Below are 25,480 nucleotides of genomic sequence, written 5' to 3'. Positions count from 1 at the left end.
GCCAGGCATGGTGGCGGATGCCTGTAATCTCAGCTGCTCCGGAGGGTGAGCCAAGAGAATCGCTTGAACTTGGAAGGCAGAGGTTGCAGTGAGCTGAGATCGTGCCACTGCAGTTCAAAGGAAAATGTGCCTAAAATATTCAACAACCTCACGTGGTCAAGGAGTGCTTAGGTACCTGTTTACATTTGTAATATCCTTATTCCCATGAGGACTTCATGTTATTCCTCCAAAATTCCTTCCCCAGATAGCTACTATATATATAGCCTTAAGAGAGAATGAAGCAAACAACTCCATCCTCCTTCATTTATTTGAAACATTGGTCATTTCACATCTGGCTCTAATTTTATTGTAATTTATTTTTTCCTTATCTGTATATACTGTGGCAACACTGATATCGACAGAAAAAATCAGCAGGGTCTACCACGTAACAAGGACAAATGTGCTCAAAGGGAAAGAACAGACAACCATTATCAATATGAGAACTCCCAGATGTAGCTAGTTGTTTATAGAACATGCTGCTGCTCTTAGAGCAGGAAGGACCCTGAACATCCATTTTTTGTAAATGCTAACTGAAGATACTACCAACAATATTAAAAAAAATTTTTTGAGACAAGGTCTTACTCTGTCACTCAGGCTGTAGCACAGTGGCATGATCACAGCTCACTGCAGACTCAGTATCTGGGCTCAAATGATCCTCCTGCCTCAGCCTCCAACATGACTGAACTACAGGTGTGCGCCATCACGTCTGGCTAATTTAAAAAAAATTTTTTTTTTGTAGAGATGGGGTCCCACCATGTTGCCTAGGCTGGTTTTGAACTCCTAGGCTCAAGTGATCCTCCCACCTCGGCCTCCCAAAGTGCTGGGACTACAGGCATAAGCCACTATGCCTGGCCTGTCACAAAATATTTTGCCCAACTGGGTTACTGGAAAACTAACCAGTTAGAGTCTGTGGGAATAATTTGTTTACCTCATAAGTATATCTGAAGGAATAAGTCTTTTTGTTCCATTAGGTAATTGCTATGGTTTGAATATGGTTTATCCCCACCAAAGCTCATGCTGTGGCTTCATCTCCAATGTGGTGGTGTTGGGAGGTGACGTCTTTAAGAGGTGATAGGGTTGTTAAGAGGTATTAATGCCTTTCTCAGGAGTGAATTCTCGCTCTCACAGGACTGAATTAGTTCCCTTGAGAGTAAGTTGTTTTAAAGTGAGGCTGTCTGTAAGTATGTTGTAAGTACAACTGTTTGGTCTCTTTATGCATGCCCACTTCCCCATCTGCTTCTCTGCCATGTATGACACAGCTGAGGCCCTCACCCGAAGTCGACCAGATGCAGCTGAACAATCTTGGCCCCTTTAGCCTCCAGAATTGTGAGCTAAATAGACCCCTTTCCCTTAGAAATTATCTAATTTCAAGGATTTTCTTATACTAAGAGAAAACAGAGAGACAGAAACATAAAATAAAATGAAAGTATATTCAGTATGTTATGCCACTACAAAGAATTATTTAATTATTTAGCATAAAACAAACACCAAATTTAACAGAGCTTTTGTGAGAAAAGAAAATGGAATAAAGTGTTCATTACATGATAGATTTGTTCATATTCATTTTTAGGGAGATTTAAATGATCATAAAAGTTTTACATATTATGTATATATTGACCATTTATTAGGTGCACAAGACTTGTCAGGAGTAGCTGGGGATAAATATATTAAAAGGAATAGAAATTCCTCATCTGATAAAGGGCATCTACCAAAAACTCAGCAAACATCATTTACTGGTGAAAGACTGGATGCTTTCCCCTAAGATCAGAACAAGAAAAGTGTGTCTACTCTTGCCACTTATATTTAGTATTTTACTGGAAGATCTATCCAGAGTAAATGAAAGGCATCCAGACAGGAAGAAGTAAAATGATTTTTATTTGCAGATGACATGACATTGTGTACAGAAAGTCTTAAGGAATCCACTAAAAAACCCTTGGCGCTGGGAGCGGTGGCCCATGCCTATAATCCTAGCACTTTGGGAGGGCGAAGCGGGTGAATCATTTGAGGTCAGGAGTTCGAGACCAGCCTGGCCAACTAGGAAAACCCCATCTCTACTAAAAATACAAAAATTAGGCTGGGTGTGGTGGCTCGCATCTGTAATCCGAGCACTTTGGGAGACCAAGGCGGGCGGATCATCTGAGGTCAGGAGCTCGAGACCAGCCTGGCCAACATGGTGAAACCCCGTCTCTACTAAAAATACAAAAATTTGCTGGGCCTGTAGTCTCAGCTACTCAGGAGGCTGAGGCAGGAGAATCACTTGAACCTAGAGGCAGATGTTGCAGTGAGCCGAGATCGCGCCATTGCACTCCAGCCTGGGTGACAAGAGCGAAACTCTGTCTCAAAATAAAATAAAAATAAAAATACAAAAATTAGCCAGGCATCGTGGTGCATGCCTGTGATCTCAGCTACTTGGGAGGCTGAGGCAGGAGAATTGCTTGAACCCAGGAGGCGGAAGTTGCAGTGAGCCGAGATTGCACCACTGCACTCCAGCCTGGGCAACAGAGGGAGACTCCGTCTCAAAGAAAACAAACAAACAAACAAAACCCTCTTGGAACGAATAAACAAGTTCAGTAACACTGTAGGATACAAGATCTATATGAAAAAAATCAATTGTTTGTCTATATGGTTGCAATGAACAATTCAAAAATAAAATTTAAAAAACAGCCAAGCACGGTGGCTCATGCCTATAATCCCAATGCTTTTGGAGGTGGAGGCGAGGACCACTTGAGCCCACGAGTTTGAGACAAGCCTTTACAACGTAACAAGACTTCACCTCTACAAAAAATTAAAAATTCAGTCAGCTGTGGTGGCATGTGCATGTGGTCCCAGCTACTCGGAAGGCTGAGATGGGAAGATCACTTGAGCCTGAGATTGAGGCTGCAATGAGCCATGATGGCACGACTGCACTCCAGCCTAGGCGACACAGTGAGAACCCATTTCAAAATAAATAGATAAATAAATAAGATAAAAATTCCATTTAAGACAGTAAAAAGAATACAGATGCTCCTTGACTTACAATGGGGTTATATCCTAATAAACTTGATAAACTTATTTTAAGTTGAAAATGCATTTAATACACCTAACCTACCAGACATCATAGCTTAGCCTAGTCTACATTAAATGTGCTCAGAACACTTATGTAAGCCTACAGTTGGGCAAAATCACCTAAAACAAAGCCTATTTTATGTAATTTATTGAAGACCGCACTGAAAATGAAAAACAGCATGGTTGTATGTACTTAAAAGTTCTGTTTCTACTCAATATATATTGCTTTTGCACCACTATAAGATAAAAAAATCATAAGCTGAACCATCATAAACTGGGGACCATCTATTCTTAGGAATAAATTCAATGGAAGTGCAAAACTTATACTGTGATAACTACAAAACTTTGTCGAAAGAAATTAAAGACCTACATAAATGGAAACATATCCCATGTTCATGGATCAACAGATTTAATATTATTAAGATGACAATACTCTCCAAACTAATCTACAGATTCGACATAATTCCATTCAAAATCCTAGTTGGCTTCTTTGCAGAAACTGACAAGCTGAATCTAAAATACAGAAATGAAAGGGACACAGAATACCCAAAATAATCTTGAAAAAGAACAAAGTTGGAAGACTCACTCTTCTTGATTTCAAAGCTTACTATGAAGCTACAGAAATCAAGACAGTGTAGTACTGGCATAAAGACAGACATGTAGGCTTGGCATGGTGGCTCACGCCTGCAATCCCAGCACTTTGGGAGGCGAAGGCAGGCAGATCACTTTGAGCTCAGGAGTTTGATACCAGCCTGGGCAACGTGGCAAAACCCCATCTCCACAAAAAATTCAAAAATCAGCTAGGCAAGGTGGCTTCCACCTGTGATCCCAATTACTTGGAAGGCTGAGGGTGGAGGATTGCTTGAGCCTGGGAAGCGGAGACTGCAGTGAGCCAAGATCACACCACTGCACTCCAGCCTGGATGACAGAGTGAGACTCTGTGTCAAAAAACAAACAAAAACACCAGGCATATAGATCAGTGGAATAGATTGATAGTCTAGAAATAAACCCTCATTTATAGTCAACCTATTTCTAACAAGAGTGCCAAGACAATGCATTGGGTAAAGAATAGTCTTTCCAACAAAAGATATTGGGACAAGTGAATATTCACATGCAAAAGAATGAAGTTGGCCCTTTACCTCATTCCATATATAAAAATTAATTCTAAGTGGGTCAAATATCTAAATGTAAGAGCTAAAACTATAAACCTCTTAGAAGAACACAGGTTTAAATCTTTGTGACTTTGAATTAGGCAGTGATTTTCTAGATACAGCACCAAATGCACAACAAATGAAAAAATACATAAACGGGACATTATCAGAATTAGAACTTTTGTGCTTCAAAGCACACCACCAAGAAAGTGAAAACACAACCCACAGAACGGGAGAAAATTTTTACAAATCATCTATCAGATAAAAAAACTTATATACGGAATAAAAAACTATTACAATTCAATAACAAAGACATATTATCCAATTAAAAAATGGGATCTAGGTATTTCTTCAAAGTAGATATACAAATGGCCCATAAGCACAAGAAAAGATGCTCAACATAATTTATATTTCAGAGAAAGATAAACCAAAACCACCTGAGATACTACTTTACACCTACTAGGTTGGCTGAAATAAAAAGGACAAAAAGCGTGGGCTAGGTAAGAAATTATAGCGCGAAGCCAGGCGCAGTGGCTCATGTCTGTAATCTCAGCACTCTGGGAAGCCTACAAGTGGATCACCTGAGATTAGGAGTTCAGGACCGGCCTGGCCAACACGGTAAAACCTTGTCTCTACTAAAAATACAAAAATTTTCTGGGCATGGTGGCGGGCACCCGTAATCCCAGCTATTCAGGAGGCTGAGGCAGGAGAATCGCTTGAACCCAGGAGGTGGAGGTTGCAGTGAGCTGAGATGGCGCCATTGCACTCCAGCCTAGGCGACAAGAGTGAAACTCTGTCTCAAAAAAAAAAAAAAAAAAAATTATAGCATGAAACATTTATATATTTTCTTACAATGTCTTCTAATCAACTGTAGAAACAATCTGGTTTTTTTTTTTTTTTTTTTTTTTTTTCTGAGATAGCATCTTGCTTTGTTGCCCAGGCTGGAATGTAGTGGCACAATCAGGGTTCACTGCAGCCTCGACCTCCTGGGCTCAAGTGATCCTCCCATCTCAGCCTCCCAAGTAGCTAGGACTACAGACGTACATGCGCCACCACATCCAGCTAATTTATTGTATTTTTTGGGGGTGGATGCAGAGACGAGGTTTTTGCCATGTTGCCCAGGCTTGTCTCAAACTCCTGGGCTCAAGTGATCTGACTGACCATCTAAGCCTCCCAAAGTGCTGGGATTACAGGCGTGAGCCACCACACCCAGCCAACAATCTGTTTTCTGGTCACTACAAAAGCTATTACTGCTGGGCATGGTGGCTCACGTCTGTAATCCCAGCACTTTGGGAGGCCAAGGCACGTGGATAACTTGAGGTCAGGAGTTCAAGACCAGCCTGGCCAACATGGTGAAACTTCATCTCTACTAAAAACACAAAAAAATTAGCTGGGCACGGTGGCACACACCTGTGCTCTCAGGTACTCAAGAGGCTGAGGCACGAGAATTGCTTGAACCCAGGAGACAGATGTTGCAGTGAGCTGAGAGATGGCCACTGCATTCCAGCGTGGGTGACAGAGTGAGACTCTGTCTTTAAAAAATAAATAAAAAAAAAATTTTAAAAAAGCTATTATTTGTGTGTTAATAGCAAGAACAAAAGACAGAGCATATTTCTTCTTTACTGAAGCACTCTTCTATTTCCTACCTTGTCAGTTGTGTATATTTCTGAATGGCTTTTTTTAACAAGTAAACTATGATTAAGATGAACAGACACAAGTACTTAGTATGTAAAAGGAAGGCTGAGTGCGGTGGCTTACGCCTGTAATCCCAGCACTTTGGAGGCCGAGGCAGGTGGATCATTCGGTTTGGAGTTCGAGACCAGCCTGGCTAACATGGTGAATGAAACCCTATCTCTACTAAAGATACAAACAATCAGCCGGGCATGGTGGTGCACGCCTGTAATTCCAGCTCCTCAGGAGGCTGAGGCAGGAGAATCGCTTGAACCTGGGGGGTGGAAGGTGCAGTGAGCTGAGATTGCACCATTGCACTCCAGCCTAGGTGACAGGGCAAGACTCCTTCTCAAAAAAAAAAAAAAAAAAAAAAAAAAAGCCAGGCACAGTGGCTCACACCTGTAATCCCAGCACTTTGGGAGGTTGAGTCAGGCGGACTGCCTGAGGTCAGGAGTTCTAGACCAGTCTGGCCAATGTGGTGAAACCCTGTCTCTACTAAAAATACAAAAAAATTAGCCAGGCATGGTGGTGTGCACCTGTAATCCCAGCTACTCGGGTGGCTGAGGCAGGGGAATTGCTTGAACCAGGGAGGTGGAGGTTGCAGTGAGCCAAGATCGCACCATTGCACTCCAGCCTGGGCGACAGAGTGAGACTCTATCTCTCAAAAAAAAAAAAAAAAAAAAAAAGTAAGATTTATTTCATGTTTAATGAATTTGGGGCCTCATGGTATGCTGCTGGGGAGTTTTAGAACATTTTGCCTTTACTTCTTCAACGTACATAAAATTCTAAATGACGTAATTCATTAAATTTTTAATTACTTACCAAAATCTACAACGCACATAAAATTCTAAATGACGTAATTCATTAAATTTTTAATTACTTACCAAAATCTACCCTTGTTAATATGCACTGCATTGGGTGGTCAGTTGTATGCCTTGTTGTTGTTGCACCACTTTCATAACAAGATGCACAAAGATCGTAATCGTAGCAAATTAAACACTTATATCTGCGACCTCGAAAATTTCCTTTTAAACATGCATCACAGCTGACACCTATAAAAAAAAAAATATCTTTAGTTACCAGTTTAGTTGCCACTCTTGATTTCATTTTTATGAATGTTTCAGGTGCTCATTTAACCCCGTATATCCTTTCCAAAATGACTAGAAATGACTTAGTAAAATGATATGGGAATTTTTAGCAATGTGCTGGATTCATTACTCTGATTTATACTCTAGATGAAAATAATTTAAAATGACTGATACAGGCCGGGCGCGGTGGCTCACGCCTGTAATCTGAGCATTTTGGGGGGTGCTGAGGCGGGCGGATCACTTGAGGTCAGAAGTCCAAGACCAGCCTGGTCAACACGTTGAAACCCCATCTCTACTAAAAATGCAAAAATTAGCTGGGCATGGTGGCTGGCGCCTGTAATCCCAACTACTTAGGAGGCTGAGGCATGAGAATTGCTTAAACCCAGGAGGTGGGGTTGCAGTGAGCTGAGATCGCGCCACTGCACTCCAGCCTGGGCAACAGAGTGAGGCTTTGTCTTGGGGAAAAAAAAAAAGCCTTGATAAGCCAGCAAGAAGGTAAAAACCAAGATGAAGAGGAACTGGTGACTGGAAGCACTAAAGAAGGTTTTTCACCATGAAGGTATTTGCCCAAGCAGGTAAAAATCTAAGCTTAAGTTCCACAGCATTACTGGACAAAGGCCTAGTGAAGGTGGGATAATTAACAGAAGATTCCTCAAAAAACCAAGAACTTAATATACTCTCAATGCATGGGTGGGCTACAAATCCTCCCTAGGGGATTACAAAAATTGCCCTACTGAAAGCCCCCTGCCCTGGGGGCACAAAATAACAACAAAAAGCCATAACCACAAACCAGTCCTCATGGGTTTATAGCCCAAATTCTATCAAATGGTTCCAAAGACCTTGGGTCAAGAATTTTAAGTGGTCTTAAATTAGAATTGACACCAAGCATCTGGCATATATAAACAACCAAGGAATAAGTTCATAATTTAAACCATAAAATACACACAAAAAAACAAAGCACCATCAGAAAGAACTAGCAGGAGCAGCAGAATCAGTCATGAGTTCACATCAGAATTGGATATCAAATAATTCTTAACTTGTTAAAAGAAATAACTGGATGTGGTGGCTAACACCTGTAATCCCAAGCACTTTGGCAAGGCGAGGCAGGGGGATGGCTTGAGACCAGGAGTTCAAGACCAGCCTGGGCAACATAGAGAGATCCTGTATACAAAAAAATTTAAAAATTAACTGGGCATTGTGGCCTGTGTCTGTAGCCCTAGCTACTTGGAAAGTTGAGGTGGGAGGAATGCTTGAGCCCAGGAGCTCGAAGCTGCAGTGAGCCATGATCACACTACTGCACTCCAGCTTGGGAACAGAACAAGATCCTGTCTGGAAAAAATAAAAATAAATAAATAAATAAATAAAGCAAAAGAAGCTTGAACACAGCTGGGTGCCATAGCTCACATCTGTAATCCCAACACTTTGGGAGGCTGAGACAAGAGGGCTGCTTGAGGCCAGGAGCTCAAGACCAGTCGAGGCAACACAGAGACATCTCATCTCTATTTGTTTAAAAAAAAAAAAAAAAAAGTTAAAATATGCCAGGCGCAGTGGCTCACACCTGTAATCTCAGCACTTTGGGAGACTGAGGTGGGCGGATCACCTAAGGTCAGGAGTTCGAGACCACCCTGGCCAACACGGTGAAACCCCATCTCTACTAAAAATACAAAAATTAGCCGGGCGTGGTGGTGGGAGCCTGTAATCCCAGCTACTTGGGAGGCTGAGGCAGAAGAATGGCTTGAACTCGGGAGGCGGAGGTTGCAGTGAGCCAAGATCGTGCCATGGCACTCCAGCCTGGGCAACAGAGCAAGACTCTGTCTTAAAAATAAAAAAAAAAAAAATCTTAAAATTTCAAATTCAGTAGGTGGGTTTCATAGTTTTATTCACATGTGATATGCTTGTTTATGCTGAAAACTCAAATACAGCTAAGTTATTAGAAGAAGTAAGCAAAGCTGTTAGATAGAGACCTCTTATATAAAGTACTGATTGTATTTATTCACTGCAAAACAGACAGAAAAACATATTATTAAAAATATGTCATTTATTACAAAAAAATCAGTCAGGCATGGTGGTGTGTGCCCGTAATCTCAGCTACTTGGGTGGCTGAGGCAAGAGAATCACTTGAACCCAGGAGGCAGAGGTTGCAGTGAGCTGAGACTGCGCCACTGCACTCCAGCCTGGGTGATAGAGCGGGACTCCATCTCAAAAAACCAAAAAAATGTCATTTATGGTTCCATCTAGATGTGTCAAATTCAAAGAGAAGGAAAGTAGAACAGTGGTAACCAGAAGCTGGAGGAAAGGGAGAACGGGGAGTTACAGTTTAGTGGGTAGAGAGTTTTCAAGTTTGGGATAATGGAAGAATTCTGGAGATGGACAGTGGTGATGGTTCCAAGAATGTGAATATACTTAATGCTACTGAATTGTACACCTAAAAGGGGTTAAAATAAATTTTATGCTATGTATATTTTACCGCAATAAAAAAAAATATGCCATTCGCAACAGCATTTTTAAAAAGTGCCTCTGAATAAATCTAACCAAAGATAGGCAGCCCTTTACGAAGCAAATTAGTAAAAATGTATTCAAAGGCACTAAAGGACTTTAAAAAATACAAATACCAACTTCGTGGACTGGAAGGTTCATAATAAAATGTCAACTGATTTGTGGATTCAATACAATTAATAACCAAAATTTAAAAAGAATTTTTTTGTGGGACATGGTAAGCTGACTCAAATGTTGATGCAAGTTACAAAAAGGGCCAAGGACAGTCAAGATGCTCCCAAGAAAAACGAGATAGAGGGACTTGTTATATATATCAAGAGCTATACTAATAAATAATAAGTAACACAGTAACAAATAAGAAAGCTATAATAACTATAATAAGATGGAATGGTACCAGCATAGAGACAAACTGGCCTATGGAATAGAATGGAAAGCCCAGAAGCAGAGGTTGAAATCTGTTTTACCACAGCAAGGTCACTAAAGAGCACTGAGGAAAGAAGGGAATGGACAATAAATGGTGCTGAACAGCTGATTATCTGCACGTGGGGAAAACAGAATTAGATCTCTTCCCCATATCCTATATACACAAAAAATCAATTCCACATGGTTTAAAGACAGATTCAAAAGAACAATGAAAAATATCTCTAAAAGACAATACAGAATATTTTTATGAGCCTAAAGTAGAAAACGATTTCTTAATTTTCTCTTTCAAACACACACACACACACACACTCCAAATGAAAAAGTAAGAGGTAAGTCCAACTATGTGAAGACTTTTTCTTTTTGTTTTGTTTTTTGTTTTTTGAGTCTCGCTCTGTCGCCTGGGCTGGAATGCAATGGCGAGATCTCGGCAGGCTGCAACTTCTGCCTCCCGGGTTCAAGCAATTCTCCTGCCTCAGCCTCCCCAGTAGCTAGGATTATAGGCGCCCGGCACCAGGTCCAGCTAGTTTTTGTATTTTTAGTAGAGACGGGGGTTTCACCACGTTGGCCAGGCTGGTCTCGAACTCCTGACCTCAGGTGATCCGCCTGCCTGGGCCTCCCAAAGTGCTGGGATTACAACAGGCATGAGCCACCACGCTCGGCCTTTTTCTTCATCTTTTAACAGCCTACACTGATTGAAAATACAAGGTTCAGAAACTGGCGATACGTACGACATACATGACAGACAAAAGTTTGGTATTCAGAATGCATTATGAACTCTTACATATCAGTAAGTAAATGATGAATAGAAATTTTCAATAGAAAAATGGAGAAACCTGTCAAAGGGCACTCACAGAATAACAAACATAAATGGCCAGTAAACATAAGAAAAGATGTTCAATCTCATCAGTCATCAAAGAAGTGCATGATTAACATCCATGAGCTAGCATTTTACATTTACCAAACTGGTAAGAAACTACAAGTTTCATGATATCAAGTGTTAGTGAAGATAAAGGGCAGCAGAAGTGCTTATACCCTGCTGGTAGAAGTGTACATCAGCACAACCACTTTCAAAAACTTGTTCATATTTTAGTCAAGTTAAACACATATACCTCCTATGATACCGTAATTTCACTCTTAAATACATTCCCGGGGGGAATCTTTTGTCTGTGTGCACCTAGGGAATGTGGAAGAATGTTGACGGCAGTTTTTGTAACTGAATTTTAAAAAGGCTATTCAGGGGCCGGGCGCAGTGGCTCACGTGTGTAATCCCAGCACTTTGGGAGGCTGAGGCAGGAGGATCACGAGGTCAGGAGATTGAGACCATCCTGGCTAACACGGTGAAACCCCGTCTCTACTAAAAATACAAAAAAAAATTAGCCGGGCGTGGTGGCGGGCACCTGTAGTCCCAGCTACTCAGGAGGCTGAGGCAGGAGAATGGCGTGAACCTGGGAGGTGGAGCTTGCAGTGAGCCGAGATGGCACCACTGCACTCCGGCCTGGGCGAAAGTGGGAGACTCCATCTCAAAAAAAAGGCTATTCAGATTCAAAGGCTCAACAGTTCAATATGCACAGAATGAACTGGAAAAAGAATGAATCACAGCAACAGGGAAGAACATCTGCCTCAGATGAGTGAAAGGAAATCTCAAAGAATACATACAGTATAAAGCTGAAAACCAGTATCTAGTTTAGGAAATCAAAGATGTAGTAAAACTATAAAAGGAAAATGAGGGAATGATAAAATTTTGGTCAGTGGCTCCCTCTGGGGGTTAAGGGGATGAGGAGATGAGTATGTGAAGCTTTTAGGGATCTTGAAATGTAACATTTTTACATCTGGCCAAGAGGATCTGTAGTACCATTCTTCTCTTTTGCATTTATTTTATGAAAATTCTCATATATCCAACCAATATTTTATTTTTAAAAGTCCCTTCCTTCCAAACAAACAAAAAACAAAAACAAAAATAGAAAGCAAAGCTGGAATTGTTTACAACCACCTTTGGGCTGTCAGTTCAAGGTGGAAAACTGGAAAACCAACATACTTTTGGCAGATTGTAGATTATTTTTGAGACAAGGTCTCGCTGTCACCCTGGCTGGAGTGCAGTTGCACAATCTCGGCTCACTACAGCCTCGACCTCCTGGGTTTAAGCAATCCTTCTACCTCAGCCTCCTGAGTAGCTGGGACTACCGGTGTGTGCCACCATGCCAGCATAATTTTTGTATTTTTTTTTGTAGAGATGGGACTTCGCCAAGTTGCCCAGGCTGGTCTCGAACTCCTGGACTCAAGCAATCTGCCTGTGTCAGCCTCCCAAAGCACTGGGATTACAGGCATGAGCCACTGAGACCGGCCTAGGTTGTAGATTCTTAATGTTTGTTGAATGAATATGTTTTTATTAAAACAAACAACAACAACAAAAAAAACAGGCCGGGCATGGTGGCTCATACCGGTAATCCCAGCACTTTGGGAGGTTGAGGCGGGTGGATCACCTGAGGTCAGGAGTTCGAGACCAGCCTGACCAACATGGTGAAACCCCATCTCTACTAAAAATACAAAAATTAGCCGGGTGTGGTGGCAGGCACCTGTAATCCCAGCTAGTCGGGAGGCTGAGGCAGGAGAATTGCTTGAACCTGGGAGGCGGAGGTTGCAGTGAGCTGTGATTGCACCATTGCACTCCAGCCTGGGCGACAAGAGTGAGATTTCTTCTCAAAAAACAAAAAACAAAAAACAAAAAAACATGGGATTCCCTGTTATTACTTAAACCATTACTTAAACCATTAACAACAAGCACTTAGACAAATCAATGTTCTCTGCTCAATCTTTCTTCATCTATGAAGTTTGATATGAGAATCAAATGAGAAAAAAAAGACATGAAAGTCCTAAATTTTAAAGTGGTAATATTATCTCATTCAGATGCAGTAACATCTGCAAACTATACTACAAGGCTACAGTAACCAAAACAGCATGGTACTGGTACCAAAACAGAGATATAGATCAATGGAACAGAACAGAGCCCTCAGAAATAATGCCATATATCTACAACCATCTGATCTTTGACAAACCTGACAAAAACAAGAAATGGGGAAAGGATTCCCTATTTAATAAATGGTGCTGGGAAAACTGGCTAGCCATATGTAGAAAGCTGAAACTGGATAACTTCCTTACACCTTACACAAAAATTAATTCAAGATGGATTAAAGACTTACATGTTAGACCTAAAACCATAAAAACCCTAGAAGAAAACCTAGGCATTACCATTCAGGACATAGGCATGAGCAAGGATTTCATGTCTAAAACACCAAAAGCAATGGCAGCAAAAGCCAAAATTGACAAATGGGATCTAATTAAACTAAAGAGCTTCTGCACAGCAAAAGAAACCACCATCAGAGTGAACAGGCAACCTACAGAATGGGAGAAAATTTTTGCAACTTACTCATCTGACAAAGGGCTAATATCCAGAATCTACAATGAACTCCAACAAATTTACAAGAAAAAAACAAACAACCCCATCAAAAGGTGGGCAAAGGATATGAACAGACATTTCTCAAAAGAAGACATTTATGCAGCCAAAAAACACATGAAAAAATGCTCATCATCACTGGCCATGAGAGAAATAAATGCAAATCAAAACCACAATGAGATACCATCTCACACCAGTTAGAATGGCGATTATTAAAAAGTCAGGAAACAACAGGTGTGGAGAAGATGTGGAGAAATAGGAACACTTTTACACTGTTGGTGGGACTGTAAACTAGTTCAACCATTGTGGAAGTCAGTGTGGCGATTCCTCAGGGATCTAGAACTAGAAATACCATTTGACCCAGCCATCCCATTACTGGGTATATACCCAAAGAATTATAAATCATGCTGCTATACAGACACATGCACATGTATGTTTATTGCGGCACTATTCACAATAGCAAAGTCTTGGAACCAACCCAAGTGTCCAACAATGATAGACTGGATTAAGAAAATGTGGCACATATACACCATGGAATACTATGCAGCCATAAAAAATGATGAGTTTATGTCCTTTGTAGGGACATGGATGAAGCTGGAAACCATCATTCTGAGCAAACTATCACAAGGACAAAAAACCAAACACCACATGTTCTCACTCATAGGTGGGAATTGAACAATGAGAACACATGGACACAGGAAGGAGAACATCACACACCGGGGACTGTTGTGGGGTCGGGGGAGTGGGGAAGGATAGCATTAGGAGATATACCTAATGCTAAATGACGAGTTAATGGGTGCAGCACACCAACATGGCACATGTATACATATGTAACAAACCTGCACGTTGTGCACATGTACCCTAAAACTTAAAGTATAATAATAATAATTAGAAAAATTAGCCAGGTGTGGTGGTGAGCACCTGTAGTCCCTACTACTCAGGCTGAGGTGGGACGATCACTTGAGCCTAGGAAGTTGAGGCTGCAGTGAGCGGAGATTGTGCCACTGCACTCCAGCCTGGGTGCCAGAGTGAGACCCTATCTCAAATAAAAACAAAAAAACAAAATAGCTTCTATGCATGACGATGCTTTAAGCATAACACTGAAAATAATGAATGGGGGGAGATACCTATGATATCTATTTAGGTTCACAAATCAAAGTTTAATATGATAGTATAATAATGTTGACAAACAACTGTAGTGTGAATTTAGGTGCCAGGAAGGTAAACCCAGCTCTGAATCTTTTGGTGTGTAGCCTGACATTATTCTGTAGGCCTGCCTTTTCTTTCTGAGGTGGGGATGCCTACTGGCAAGGATACATGAACAAAGCTTAAGGCACCTGTGCATAGTGATACTGATAAACACTCTTATCTTTCAGTAAAAAGATGCTGATACTTATCCCTTGCTCGCTCTACTCTTGTGATTTAATTCAAAGCTACCTAAATGGTTCACACAAGGGATAGGGGGTGGTAGCCTCAGGCTTCACTTAAACCCAGCTAGAGTTGCGTAACTGTAAGCCCTTTAAAAAGGAAACAAGGTTTGTTTTTTTAAATTTACTATTTTTGATAAAATCATTTTTGTAATATATACTTTTTAGCTTCTCAAACACCAAAAGGCCTTTTATGATTCAAGGTATTTCAAATACAGATACATATATACATATGTATATATATACACACATATATACGTATATATACATACGTGTATATACACACATATGTATATATACACATACATGTATATATACACACATATATATGTATATATATACACACACACATATATACACACACATATATATATTTAAGTCAAACAGGTAAGTTTACAGCAGGGTTTCTTACAACGTAAGATTCACTTTATTAATAATAATCTACGTGGCAGGCATGCTACAGAGGATTTTTTGGTGATTAGCATACTATGAATAAGAAGTCGAGGGAAGTAAAAATGTTTTACAATATACAGTTTTTCCATATAGCCTGCTATCATCCTTTCTCATTGTTTTGTTTACGAAAGCTGTCCTTTAATTCCTTCTGTTGTCATAAACTTGAAGTTAATATTTAATTTTATAGAACATTCCATACCACCTAAGTCTCTAAATAAAAGTACAGAAGCATAGGCTTTTTCAGTTTCTCAATAGTAGCCCATTGTCCCCTTTAGAATGACTCTCACTCAATACAGAGGCCCTCCTAAGTATATGTGTCAGAATTTGTGTCATTTTATGACACAGACTAACAAAACCTCCTCCGCTACTGTCAACTACAGTAATCTAAAGTTCCTATGGGAAGAAATAAGCTAGCTCTTTGCTGCGGTCCCTTGGTTAACAATAGTGATTCTACCTGGTATCAGGAAGTCAGAGAAATCTGAAACAGAACAGATACATGGCATATGTAAAACTATCAATTCCTTCACAGGAAGAATGAAGTTGCTTCTGATGAGATATCAGTACACTGTATTTAAGATATTAAAAAATCACAGTTCTGGCTGGGCGCTGTGGCTCACGCCTGTAATCCCAGCACTTTGGGAGGCCGAGGTGGGCGGATCTCCTGAGGTCAGGAGTTCAAGACCAGCCTGGTCAACATGGTGAAACCCCATCTTTACTAAAAATACAAAAATTAGCCAGGAGGTGGAGGTTGCAATAGGTCAAGATCACACCATTGCACTCCAGCCTGGGCGACAGAGCGAGACTCTGTCTCAAAAAAAAAAAAAAAATCAAAGTTCTGAAAAGTATTATAATAGAAACAAGAGTTCAAATATTGTAAAATAATGCCTTGAGAGGCAAAGCTGAATAACCACTAGTTGTCTAGATAGCACTGACATCCATTACATTAAAAAATATTTAGGTTTCATTTACCTTATACTACATATATTCTGCAAAAACTGAGTTAACCAAATAATAACATGTGCAACCCATCACTGAATAATCTAGCTTAGTGATGGCTGGGCGCAGTGGCTCATGCCTGTAATCCCAGGGCTTTGGGAGGCCGAGGCGGGCAGATCACCTGAGGTCAGGAGTTCGAGACCAACCTGGCCAACACGGCGAAACCCCATCTCTACTAAATACACAAAAATTAGCCGGGCCTGGTGCACCTGTAATCCCATGTACTTGGGAGGCTGTGGAAAGATAATCGCTTGAACCCGGGAGGCAGAGGTTGCAGTGAGCCGAGATCACGCCACTGTACTCCAGCCTGGTGACAGAGCGGGATTCCGTCTCAAAAAAAAAAAAAAAAAAAAATCTAGCTTAGTCATACTGTGTCATAAAGAAGTTGAGAAATCACTAGCTTGTAAAATGGTAACTTGAACAAGCTACATCATAAGGTTACGGTGTTATATTTGTAATCCTCCATCCAATCAAGTTCACCTAGCAAGATAAATGAAAATGCTAGGAAATACAGTTTAACCTCTTTTTTTAACGCTGTCACAGGTAAAACCTAAATGAAAAAAATGGTGTATATCTGACAACCACCTATCTGAAAAAGTTATATCTGAACACATTCATATTCTCAGCATATATCTTGTATTTAGCAGTTCTGTAAAACAAATGAAAGCTATGAACTAAAATTTTAAGGAGAAAAGGATGCCCTCTAGTGGGAACACATTTTTAAAAAGCCACTGAAATAATACGTAGTCTTTTCTTTCTTATTAAAAAAATAAAAATAAAAGAGGTTTTTAATATTCGTTTACAGCTTTTTAAAGGAGGAAATCTCAGGTTGGTATACCTTTTACTTTTTAATAAAATTAGTTTTTAGCTAGGGAATAGAGAGTTGATGGGAAAGAAAAGGTCAACAAAGGGCAAGTTACCTTCAAGAAACACAGAGAAAAAAGAATACAACAGGAAGTCGACCTCATTTGGAATTTGAAGGCCTGGGATTACATAGCACTTGCCATTGACAGCCGATTTTGACTTCTAGCTATCATGTGATTGGGGGGGTGGAGGGAGGGAGGGCCTCTTTTCTACTTCTGTGAAATGTCTGTGTATCATCTCTTCAAGGCCCTTGCATCTCTCCAAGTGTGACTTTTTTTAAAAAGGGTGTGTATCATATAGGCTATATGATTTTGATAATGAAAACTGCACAGAGAACAATACTATTAAATGACAGACAATCTCCAAGAAGAGACTCTGCATTTAAGCAGTTGAAAAATTGTGCAACCCTTAGAAGAGGATCTTAGATGAACACAAAAGCAAGTAAAAAAGGAACTAGGTTGGGCACAGTGGCTCACGCCTGAGATGGGAGGATCACCTAAGGTCAGGGGTTCGAGACCAGCCTGGCCAACATTGTGAAACCTCGTCTCTACTAAAGATGCAAAAATTAGCTGGGTGTGGCGGCAGGTGCCTGTAATCCCAGTTACTTGGGAGGCTGAGGCAGAATCACTTGAACCCAGGAGGTGGAGGTTGCAGTGAGCCAAAATTGTGCCAATGTGCACCAGCCTGGGTGAAAGAGCGAGACTCTGTCTCAAAAAAAAAAAAAAAAAAAAAAGATGAACTATAGTATAAGTAACTCAGTGAAAAGCAGAAGTAACCAGAATTATTTTGCTTAAAGAAAATGGTCAAAGGATACCTCCAGATGTGAAACTGCTGGAGAAAGGAAATCTAAGACAAAGTTTATAATGCTTCATAAAATGGGAGCCTAGATCAGGAGTGGAGAGCTTTTTCATCTTCTACTTAAGAATCACAGAGGAAATATAAACCATCCCTTGCCAAAATAAAAAGAAACTCTAGGGTTTGTCTGTTTTGATTTTTGGTTTTTTTTTGGAGAGCTTTCTTTAGTTATTTTTAGAAATAGGAAGAGAATAAAAAGATCTATTAAATATACATAACTCTATATATGCATATTTTTAAAAACCTATGCCCTGTGTTTAAGGGACAGACTCAAGAGGAGAGAGAAATAGGGTATCGAGACCCATACAAACATGCTCTTCAAGAGAAAACCTATGGCTAAAGAGATTCCACAGCAGAGAAAAAGAAATGAAAAAGGGGGAGAGCATGATCCAGGAGCAAGATCCAGAAGAAAGAGAACCGGGAAGCTTAGTAAGTAGGTTTTGCAATATGTGTAGTCTTCACGCAGTAGTCTTACTTGAAACTGATACATTCATTCAGCATTTAAAACATTTAAAACAACCCTTTCTGTACTGGAAATCGGCTTTTCTACTTTTTTTTCCAGGTGGAATTCTGTGAGTTCTGTGGTATGTAACAACAAGGAGCATCCACCCATCCTTTCATTATTTATTATCTATTATATGCCAAGATACAGCAGTGAACAAAAATATTTGCTGAGGACACAGCAGTGAATAAAAATTCTTGCCACATAGAGTTCCCTCTAGTGGTTTAATAGCAAGTTCCTTCACTTTTAATTATGTACCTAATGACTTACATATATTACTTTGTCAATCTTCACAAAGTCATGAGGTAGGTGGAAAGTGTGATAAAACTTCTTTTGTGGCTACAGATGATTTAAAGCTGGTTCAAATCTGCCCAACAAAGTGAATAGAAAAATGGGTGAAATACTGTATTTAAAGAGTTCTTTATGAATTTTGTGAAAGAGGGAAGTTTAATTCATTTCTAAAAGTTTTCAGTATAGAGGAACATGGTCCACTTTGGAATAACTGATTGGTTTGCCTCATTTTAAAGAACTGATCTACACTCTTTCATTTGTTCGTAGAAATGCATCCCTGTTCTGAAAACAGAAACTTAGCAACAATGGACTTGCTCATGAGTGAGCTTAGGAACAGCCTTTCAGAGCCTCTTATCTGGAAATAGAGAAGCTTCTATATTACTCAATCTACTATTATACTCGGCCATGATTAGAGCTGTTTTCTGACTCATAAAATGAAGGAAGAGGAGGTGGATAAAGAGTGCCTGGGACAATGTGGGAATTCAATAATATCTGTTGAATGAATTAAGTAAATGAAAAGAAGGGGACGTTTTCCTAGACTAATTAGATAAGAGCTCAAAAAGAGAGAAGGGAAAGGGGGAGGGGATTAATGTGTCTATAACAGACTTTTTTTTTTTTTTTTTTGAGATGGAGTCTCACTCTGTCGCCCAGGCTGGAGTGCAGCGGTGGGATCTCGGCTCACTGCAACCTCCGCCTCCTGGGTATAACAGACTTCTTGACAGAAGAATTACTGAATTATGAAAGTAGAGTGGGGGAAAAGAAGGCCCTGAACAAGTACTTGTTTTCTACAGGAGAAAAAAAATTAAGTAGATAAAAATGCTGGACCAAATACCTCTAGGAGTAAGCCACCAGGTGGCAACAATAGCCCAGGAGAACTAGGTTGCAAGTTTTAACATGTAATAGGGTGGTTAGTGGGAAACAGGTTTTGAAGAAATGAATCCCATCAGCCATGGTTTTGTGATAAAAAATTTTAAATGTAAAATCCAAAAATAAGGCCAGGTGAGGTAGCTCATGTCTGTAATCTCAACACTTTGGGAGGCTGAGGTGGGAGGACTGCTTGAGCCCAGGAGTTTGAGACCAGCCTGGGTAACATAGCGAGACCTCATCTCTATTTAAACACACACACACACACACACACACACACACACACACACACACCAGTATTTCCATATACATGTGCAATTCAGTTTAGTTGCTTTAAACAACGCACACTAGATAGAAACTGCTCTGTTTTGAAAATTCTGCAGACAGGTCTGTGGCAGCAAGGCAGAGAGCTTGGTTTAGGCTCCAACTTTCCCAAAAAAGAAGAGCCCTTTTAAAGGAAGGTGATGATTTTTAATCTGCTATAGACTTAGTCACTGAACTGTTGATTCTTTTACAGATGGATAAACTGAGGCACACAGGCACTAAGTAATTTGCTCCAAAGGCAAAGAGCCATTATGTGGCAAACCAGTGATTAAGATAAAGGGTTGCCTACTGAAGCCTATCTTTTGATAATCATCCTTTTTTCCCCAGAAGTAGATGCCTTCAGAACTTTATTTATTATGATATGGAGATATATATTTAACGCCTTGTTTATTGTTTTTCCCTTGACTTCTTATTTTTTAAGAAGATTCTACTAATTACATAACTTCTCTGGAACGAAATCCTGAGATTGAGGAATTACTCTTGAGGCAGGTGCTTATAGATATTTATTTTCAGAGGTTTATCACCAAACAAAGCTCTATTTGAAGTCACTATTTTAAGTTCTTACTCTAGAGTAGTGTTTTCTCAACTTTTTGAAAATTACAGGCACAACTTACAGGCAATGCAAAGACTGTGTACCACTGAGCACTGAAAACAGGGCCTAAGAGCTGTTTAGAAAGCCTTCCCATCATACACTCGGTTAATAATATATGCACAGCAACAGGTGACCTCTAGACTGAAAAGACACACTACATGTTAAGAGAATAATGTCATTTCAAACAATGAAAAGGGGTAAACATTTAATGTCTCCCTTCCCCCACCCCTGCCTGGGATTTTTTGTTCTACTGTTTAAACATTCTTTTTTTTTTTTTTTGAGACAGAGTCTCGCTCTTATCGCCCAGGCTGGAGTACAGTGGTGCAATCTCGGCTCACTGCCACTTCTGCCTCCCGCGGTCAAGTGATTCTCCTACCTCAGCCTCCCGAGTAGCTGGAATTACAAGTGCGTGCCACCATGCCTGGCTAATTTTTGTACTTTTAGTAGAGACGGGGTTTCACCATGCTGGCCAGGCTGGTCTCGAACTACCAGCCTCGTGATCTGCCCACCTCGGCCTCCCAAAGTGCTGGGATTACAAGCATGAGCCACTGTGCCTGGCCTAAACACACTTATACTGACTTTCTGCAACTGTTTGAGGGAAAGGAAAACTGGAAATCCTTAATGTACCACAAGATGTATAAAGAGGGAGCAGAATACATACTGTTTGCTAAATGTTTTTTTTAATGTTATCTAAACTAGAAATGTCTGCACATGTATTTGTGATAGATTCCCAGTCAAGTAAGGCACATGACAGCTCATTGTATTGAGGTGGGAAAAGATCTGCCCTGGATCTATATTTTAAGACCATTTCTCATTGACTTAACATTACTGTTTCTAGATCAAAATTTTTGAGCACTTGCAGTACCCACTTAGTGCTTAGAGCCTAAATGGGGAATAAGGATAAGTAAATAAGCATTTGAAACAGTATGAAGACTAAGGGATAGATCTATAGAAACAAAGCCAAACATGAAAATGATGAAAGATGACTTGTTCTAGTTGGGGAAGTACAACAGACTCACCCTGACACAACTCTTCATACCAAGCAGTTCCTGAAATCCTCTCTAAGACACTGAAATATAACTTCAGGTCCCTTTGTGCTAATGTTCTCCACATATAGAGCAGTTATTCTAAATCCAGTCTCAAAAACTCACCACAAACATGAACTAAGTCACTTTCCCCTGTTTTGTAGGCTAACCAACTTAAAATGTTAGCAAGTCCTCCAAAATCCTGCCGTCAACTGTTAAATTACATTTATGTCTGCTCCAGTTTCTTCACGGATTTTAAAATAAAGGGACCTACAACAAACATAAAGCTCTGGATAGGAGTAGGAATAATTAATACAAAGTACAGAGAATACTCTAGCACTGGGGGAAAAGAGGTGTGGTTTATGTCTGGTTTAGGAGGCATGCAAGTCTGATTTTAGACATGTTTGGTTTGAGGTGATGAGACATGCAAGCTGAAAGGTACAGTAAACAGTTGGTTAGGATGAACTGATCTTTGGGAGACTTTCTCTGAGAGAGGATGTCTTTGTATCACTGAGAGTGACACGGTAATATGGAAAAGAAAGAAGGAAGAGACTAAGCATAAAGATAAAATGAGGAAAATGGATAGTGCTTATACAGTTTGTTTGTTTTTTTTTTTTTTTGAGACGGAGTCTCGCTCTGTCGCCCAGGCTGGAGTGCAGTGGCGCAATCTCGGCTCACTGCAAGCTCCGCCTCCCGGGTTCACGCCATTCTCCTGCCTCAGCCTCTCCGAGTAGCTGGGACTACAGGCGCCCGCCACCACGCCCGGCTAATTTTTTGTAATTTTAGTAGAGACGGGGTTTCATCGTGGTCTCGATCTCCTGACCTCATGATCCGCCCGCCTCGGCCTCCCAAAGTGCTGGGATTACAAGCGTGAGCCACCGCACCCGGCCTTAGTGCTTATACAGTTTGACGTGAATCTCAAACCAAGGTATACAAATACAGTACAGTTATACAAAATTTAAAAGTTTTTAAACACTGGCTTTAATATTTATTAACAACGCATCAAAAATGACTGAAATGCAACACACAAAAAACAGTTCACTCATGTAAAAATAGTATGGCAATAACTCCAACCCAGAAAATTCAACAACACACTTTAAGAGCATGTAAACACATATCAACTTTATCAGGATTTAACTCTTGCCTGACTATAAAGAGATTGCTTACCTGATCTTTGCTTTCCTCGTCAATGAAAAAGAAAAAGAAAAAGCATCATCTCTCTACATTACAGGACCATCACAGGCCCATAAACATAATCCCTTTGCCTTTCCTCTACTTTTCAAGAACACTTGAAGTAAAGTAGGTCGATGGTTAGTTATTACTACCGTTTCTCAGCTCCAAGCCCCCTCTGCTGGGTCTAGGAAATGGGTCTCAACCAGGGGCCATGTTGCCCCCTAGGGGTCACTTAGCAATGTATGGAGACACTCTCAGTTCTAACTATTAGCGGGACAAGGAGGGCTAATGGCATCAATTTCGTGGAGGCTAAGAATGTTACTAAACATCCTACAAAGCACAGGATAGCCCCCTGGCCCAAAATGTCTACGATGCCAAGGCTGAGAAACCATGGTCTAGGATCTGCCAACTCATTTATTCAGAATCCCTTAGCAGCTTGCTTCTGATTTACACTCTGCCAATGGGAGGCTTCAGAGGGACAGAAAAAAATGGGAAGAGGTCAGCATCTTTCTAGCAGCAGGTCTTCTTCCATCCAGAGCTCCAACACTAGCGTCTTTGGACACTCTCATCACCAGCTAGTTGCATCCTGCTCAGAAGGCCAAATACCAACTGTGTGGAGATGTGCAGGTGGGCCTTTGAACTCCTTAATTCTAGGAACTCAAGTTTTTCCTTTTTTGCAATGATGGTTTTACATCTGTACTGTCCAATAATAGCCATTAGTAATTAAAATGCCTTGTCAGGTGACAGGGCCTAGAAGCAGTGATACAGTAAGTACACCAAGCAAGCACCAAGTAAGTCTGAACAGCATCCTCCACTAAGAGGAACCAGGGCTCCTCACAGAAATGAAGGATTCTATGGGCTAGGCAAGGCAAATACATGAGCCTGTAATATATCCAGTTCTAAAATGAATAATCTAGAAATGACTGATGAAGAATGATGGGGACATATCAAAAGTACACAGAAGAAACCTTAAAGGGGTTTCACCAGCTAAACCTGGGACAATTTGAGCATCAAGATAAATAATAAAAGTAATAGACTGGCCGGGCACAGTGGCTCACGCCTGTAATCCAAGCACTTTGGGAGGTGAGGCGGGCAGATCACAAGGTCAAGAGATCGAGACCATCATGGCCAACATGGTGAAACCCCATCTCTACTAAAAATACAAAAATTAGCTGGACATGGTGGCGCATGCCTGTAGTCCCAGCTACTCAGGAGGCTGAGGAAGAAGAACCACTTGAACCCGGGAGGTGGAGGTTGCAGTGAGCTGAGATTATGCCACTGCATTCCAGCTTGATGACAGAGTGAGACTCCGTCTCAAAAAAAAAAAAAAAAAAAGTAATAGATTATAACTCACTGAATAACACAGGAATCCACGACTCCATACTGATACAAGGAATAAATAAATCAGAAGAAGGAAACAGAAAAAAAATCTTCCTTGTGGTAGATAGACTGACTAGAAATTACATTCCAACTCCTTACTTCACTGGTACTAGAAGTATGCTGTCCAATATGGTAGCCATTAGGCACATGTCACTATTTAAATGTAATCTACTAAAATTAAACTAAAAATCAAGTTCCTCAATTGCACTGGCCACATTTCAAGTGTTCATGTGGCTGGTGGCTACTGCATTGGACAGTGGTGCACTGGACAATAGCATTTGAGAGACTGAGCCATAATTTTGTGAAAATAAGGTCTAGAACAGTCTTTTTTATTGAAGACAGTCTCATTCGGTCACCCACGCCGGAGTACAGTGAGGTGATCTAGGCTCACTGCGGCCTCTGATGCTCTGGTTCAAGCAATTCTCATGCCTCAGCCACCCAAGTAGCTGGGGTTACAGGTGTGCACCATTACACCCAGCTAATTTTTGTATTTTTAGTAGAGACGGGGTTTCACTACGTTGCCCAGGCTGGTCTTGAACTCCTGGCCTAAAGTGATCCCACCTCAGCCTCCCAAAGTGCTGGGATTATAGGGGTGAGCCACCACGCCCGGCCTAGAATGGTCTTAAGATAAGATCTCATTTTGTTGCTTTCTGAAAATCTTAAAATTTTGTAATGAAATTGAAATAAAAGACAATTTCAAAAGGATAAAGAGAATAAAAGAAACAACAGGAATACAATTTTGGATGCTGAAAAGCAGAATTAGGTAACTGAATTAGGAGACTGGAAAGAGCTGAATCCCAGTATGGGCAAAGGAGAAAGGTAAGAAACAATCCAATTTACAAAGCAAATTCAACAAAACGTCTGGGACTGGCAGCAACATTGCTGGAACCCTAGTTAGGGTGAAGAACTGCTGAAGGATAGAAGATGGATAAAAGGTCTTTAAGAAGCAGTTAAATTTCTAAGTTGCTTCTTCAACATTACGCTGCACTTCAAGTGGAAAATAGAAGTTTATTCATTAAAGAGGGTCTCTGACCCCCTAGGAACTCAAGGCATCATTGAAAACGGAATAAAGCACATATTTTATTGAAAACAGAGGTATTAAGTAAGTATATCATTTCCAGAAACAAAAAAAAGGAAAGAAGAGGGGGGAAAAGAGAAAGAGACAGAAATTAGAACATGGAAGAAAACTGGAACCCTACTCTAGAAGCTTCAGTATCCTCAAAGTAAGAAAAATGGAAGGGAGGAAATAACTAACGGAGTAATTCAAGAAAACTTTCCAGAACAGAGAATAGGAATTGCCAGGCTGAAAGGGCCCCTGTACAGCACTGCCTCACTGAAAGGGCATCTGTACAGCAATGCCCCACTTTCTT

The 25,480-nt window shown here is 40.5% G+C and overlaps 1 protein-coding gene across 1 annotated transcript in view; it reads right to left on the bottom strand.

Annotated features, from left to right (window-relative positions):
• The window catches only part of KCMF1 (potassium channel modulatory factor 1), an 82,182-nt gene that overhangs the window by 21,564 nt on the left and 35,138 nt on the right, over positions 1–25,480 (bottom strand). The window contains exon 2 of the mRNA XM_030827370.1: positions 6,791–6,958. Coding sequence (XP_030683230.1) covers positions 6,791–6,958 — 168 coding nt within the window. The remainder of the gene's footprint in view (positions 1–6,790; positions 6,959–25,480) is intronic.

Source organism: Nomascus leucogenys, chromosome 14 (assembly GCF_006542625.1).
Source record: "Nomascus leucogenys isolate Asia chromosome 14, Asia_NLE_v1, whole genome shotgun sequence".
NCBI classification, from domain to species: Eukaryota; Metazoa; Chordata; class Mammalia; order Primates; family Hylobatidae; genus Nomascus; species Nomascus leucogenys.
The sequence above is the reverse complement of the archived record's forward strand: the minus strand, read 5'-3'. Positions and strand labels throughout refer to the sequence as shown.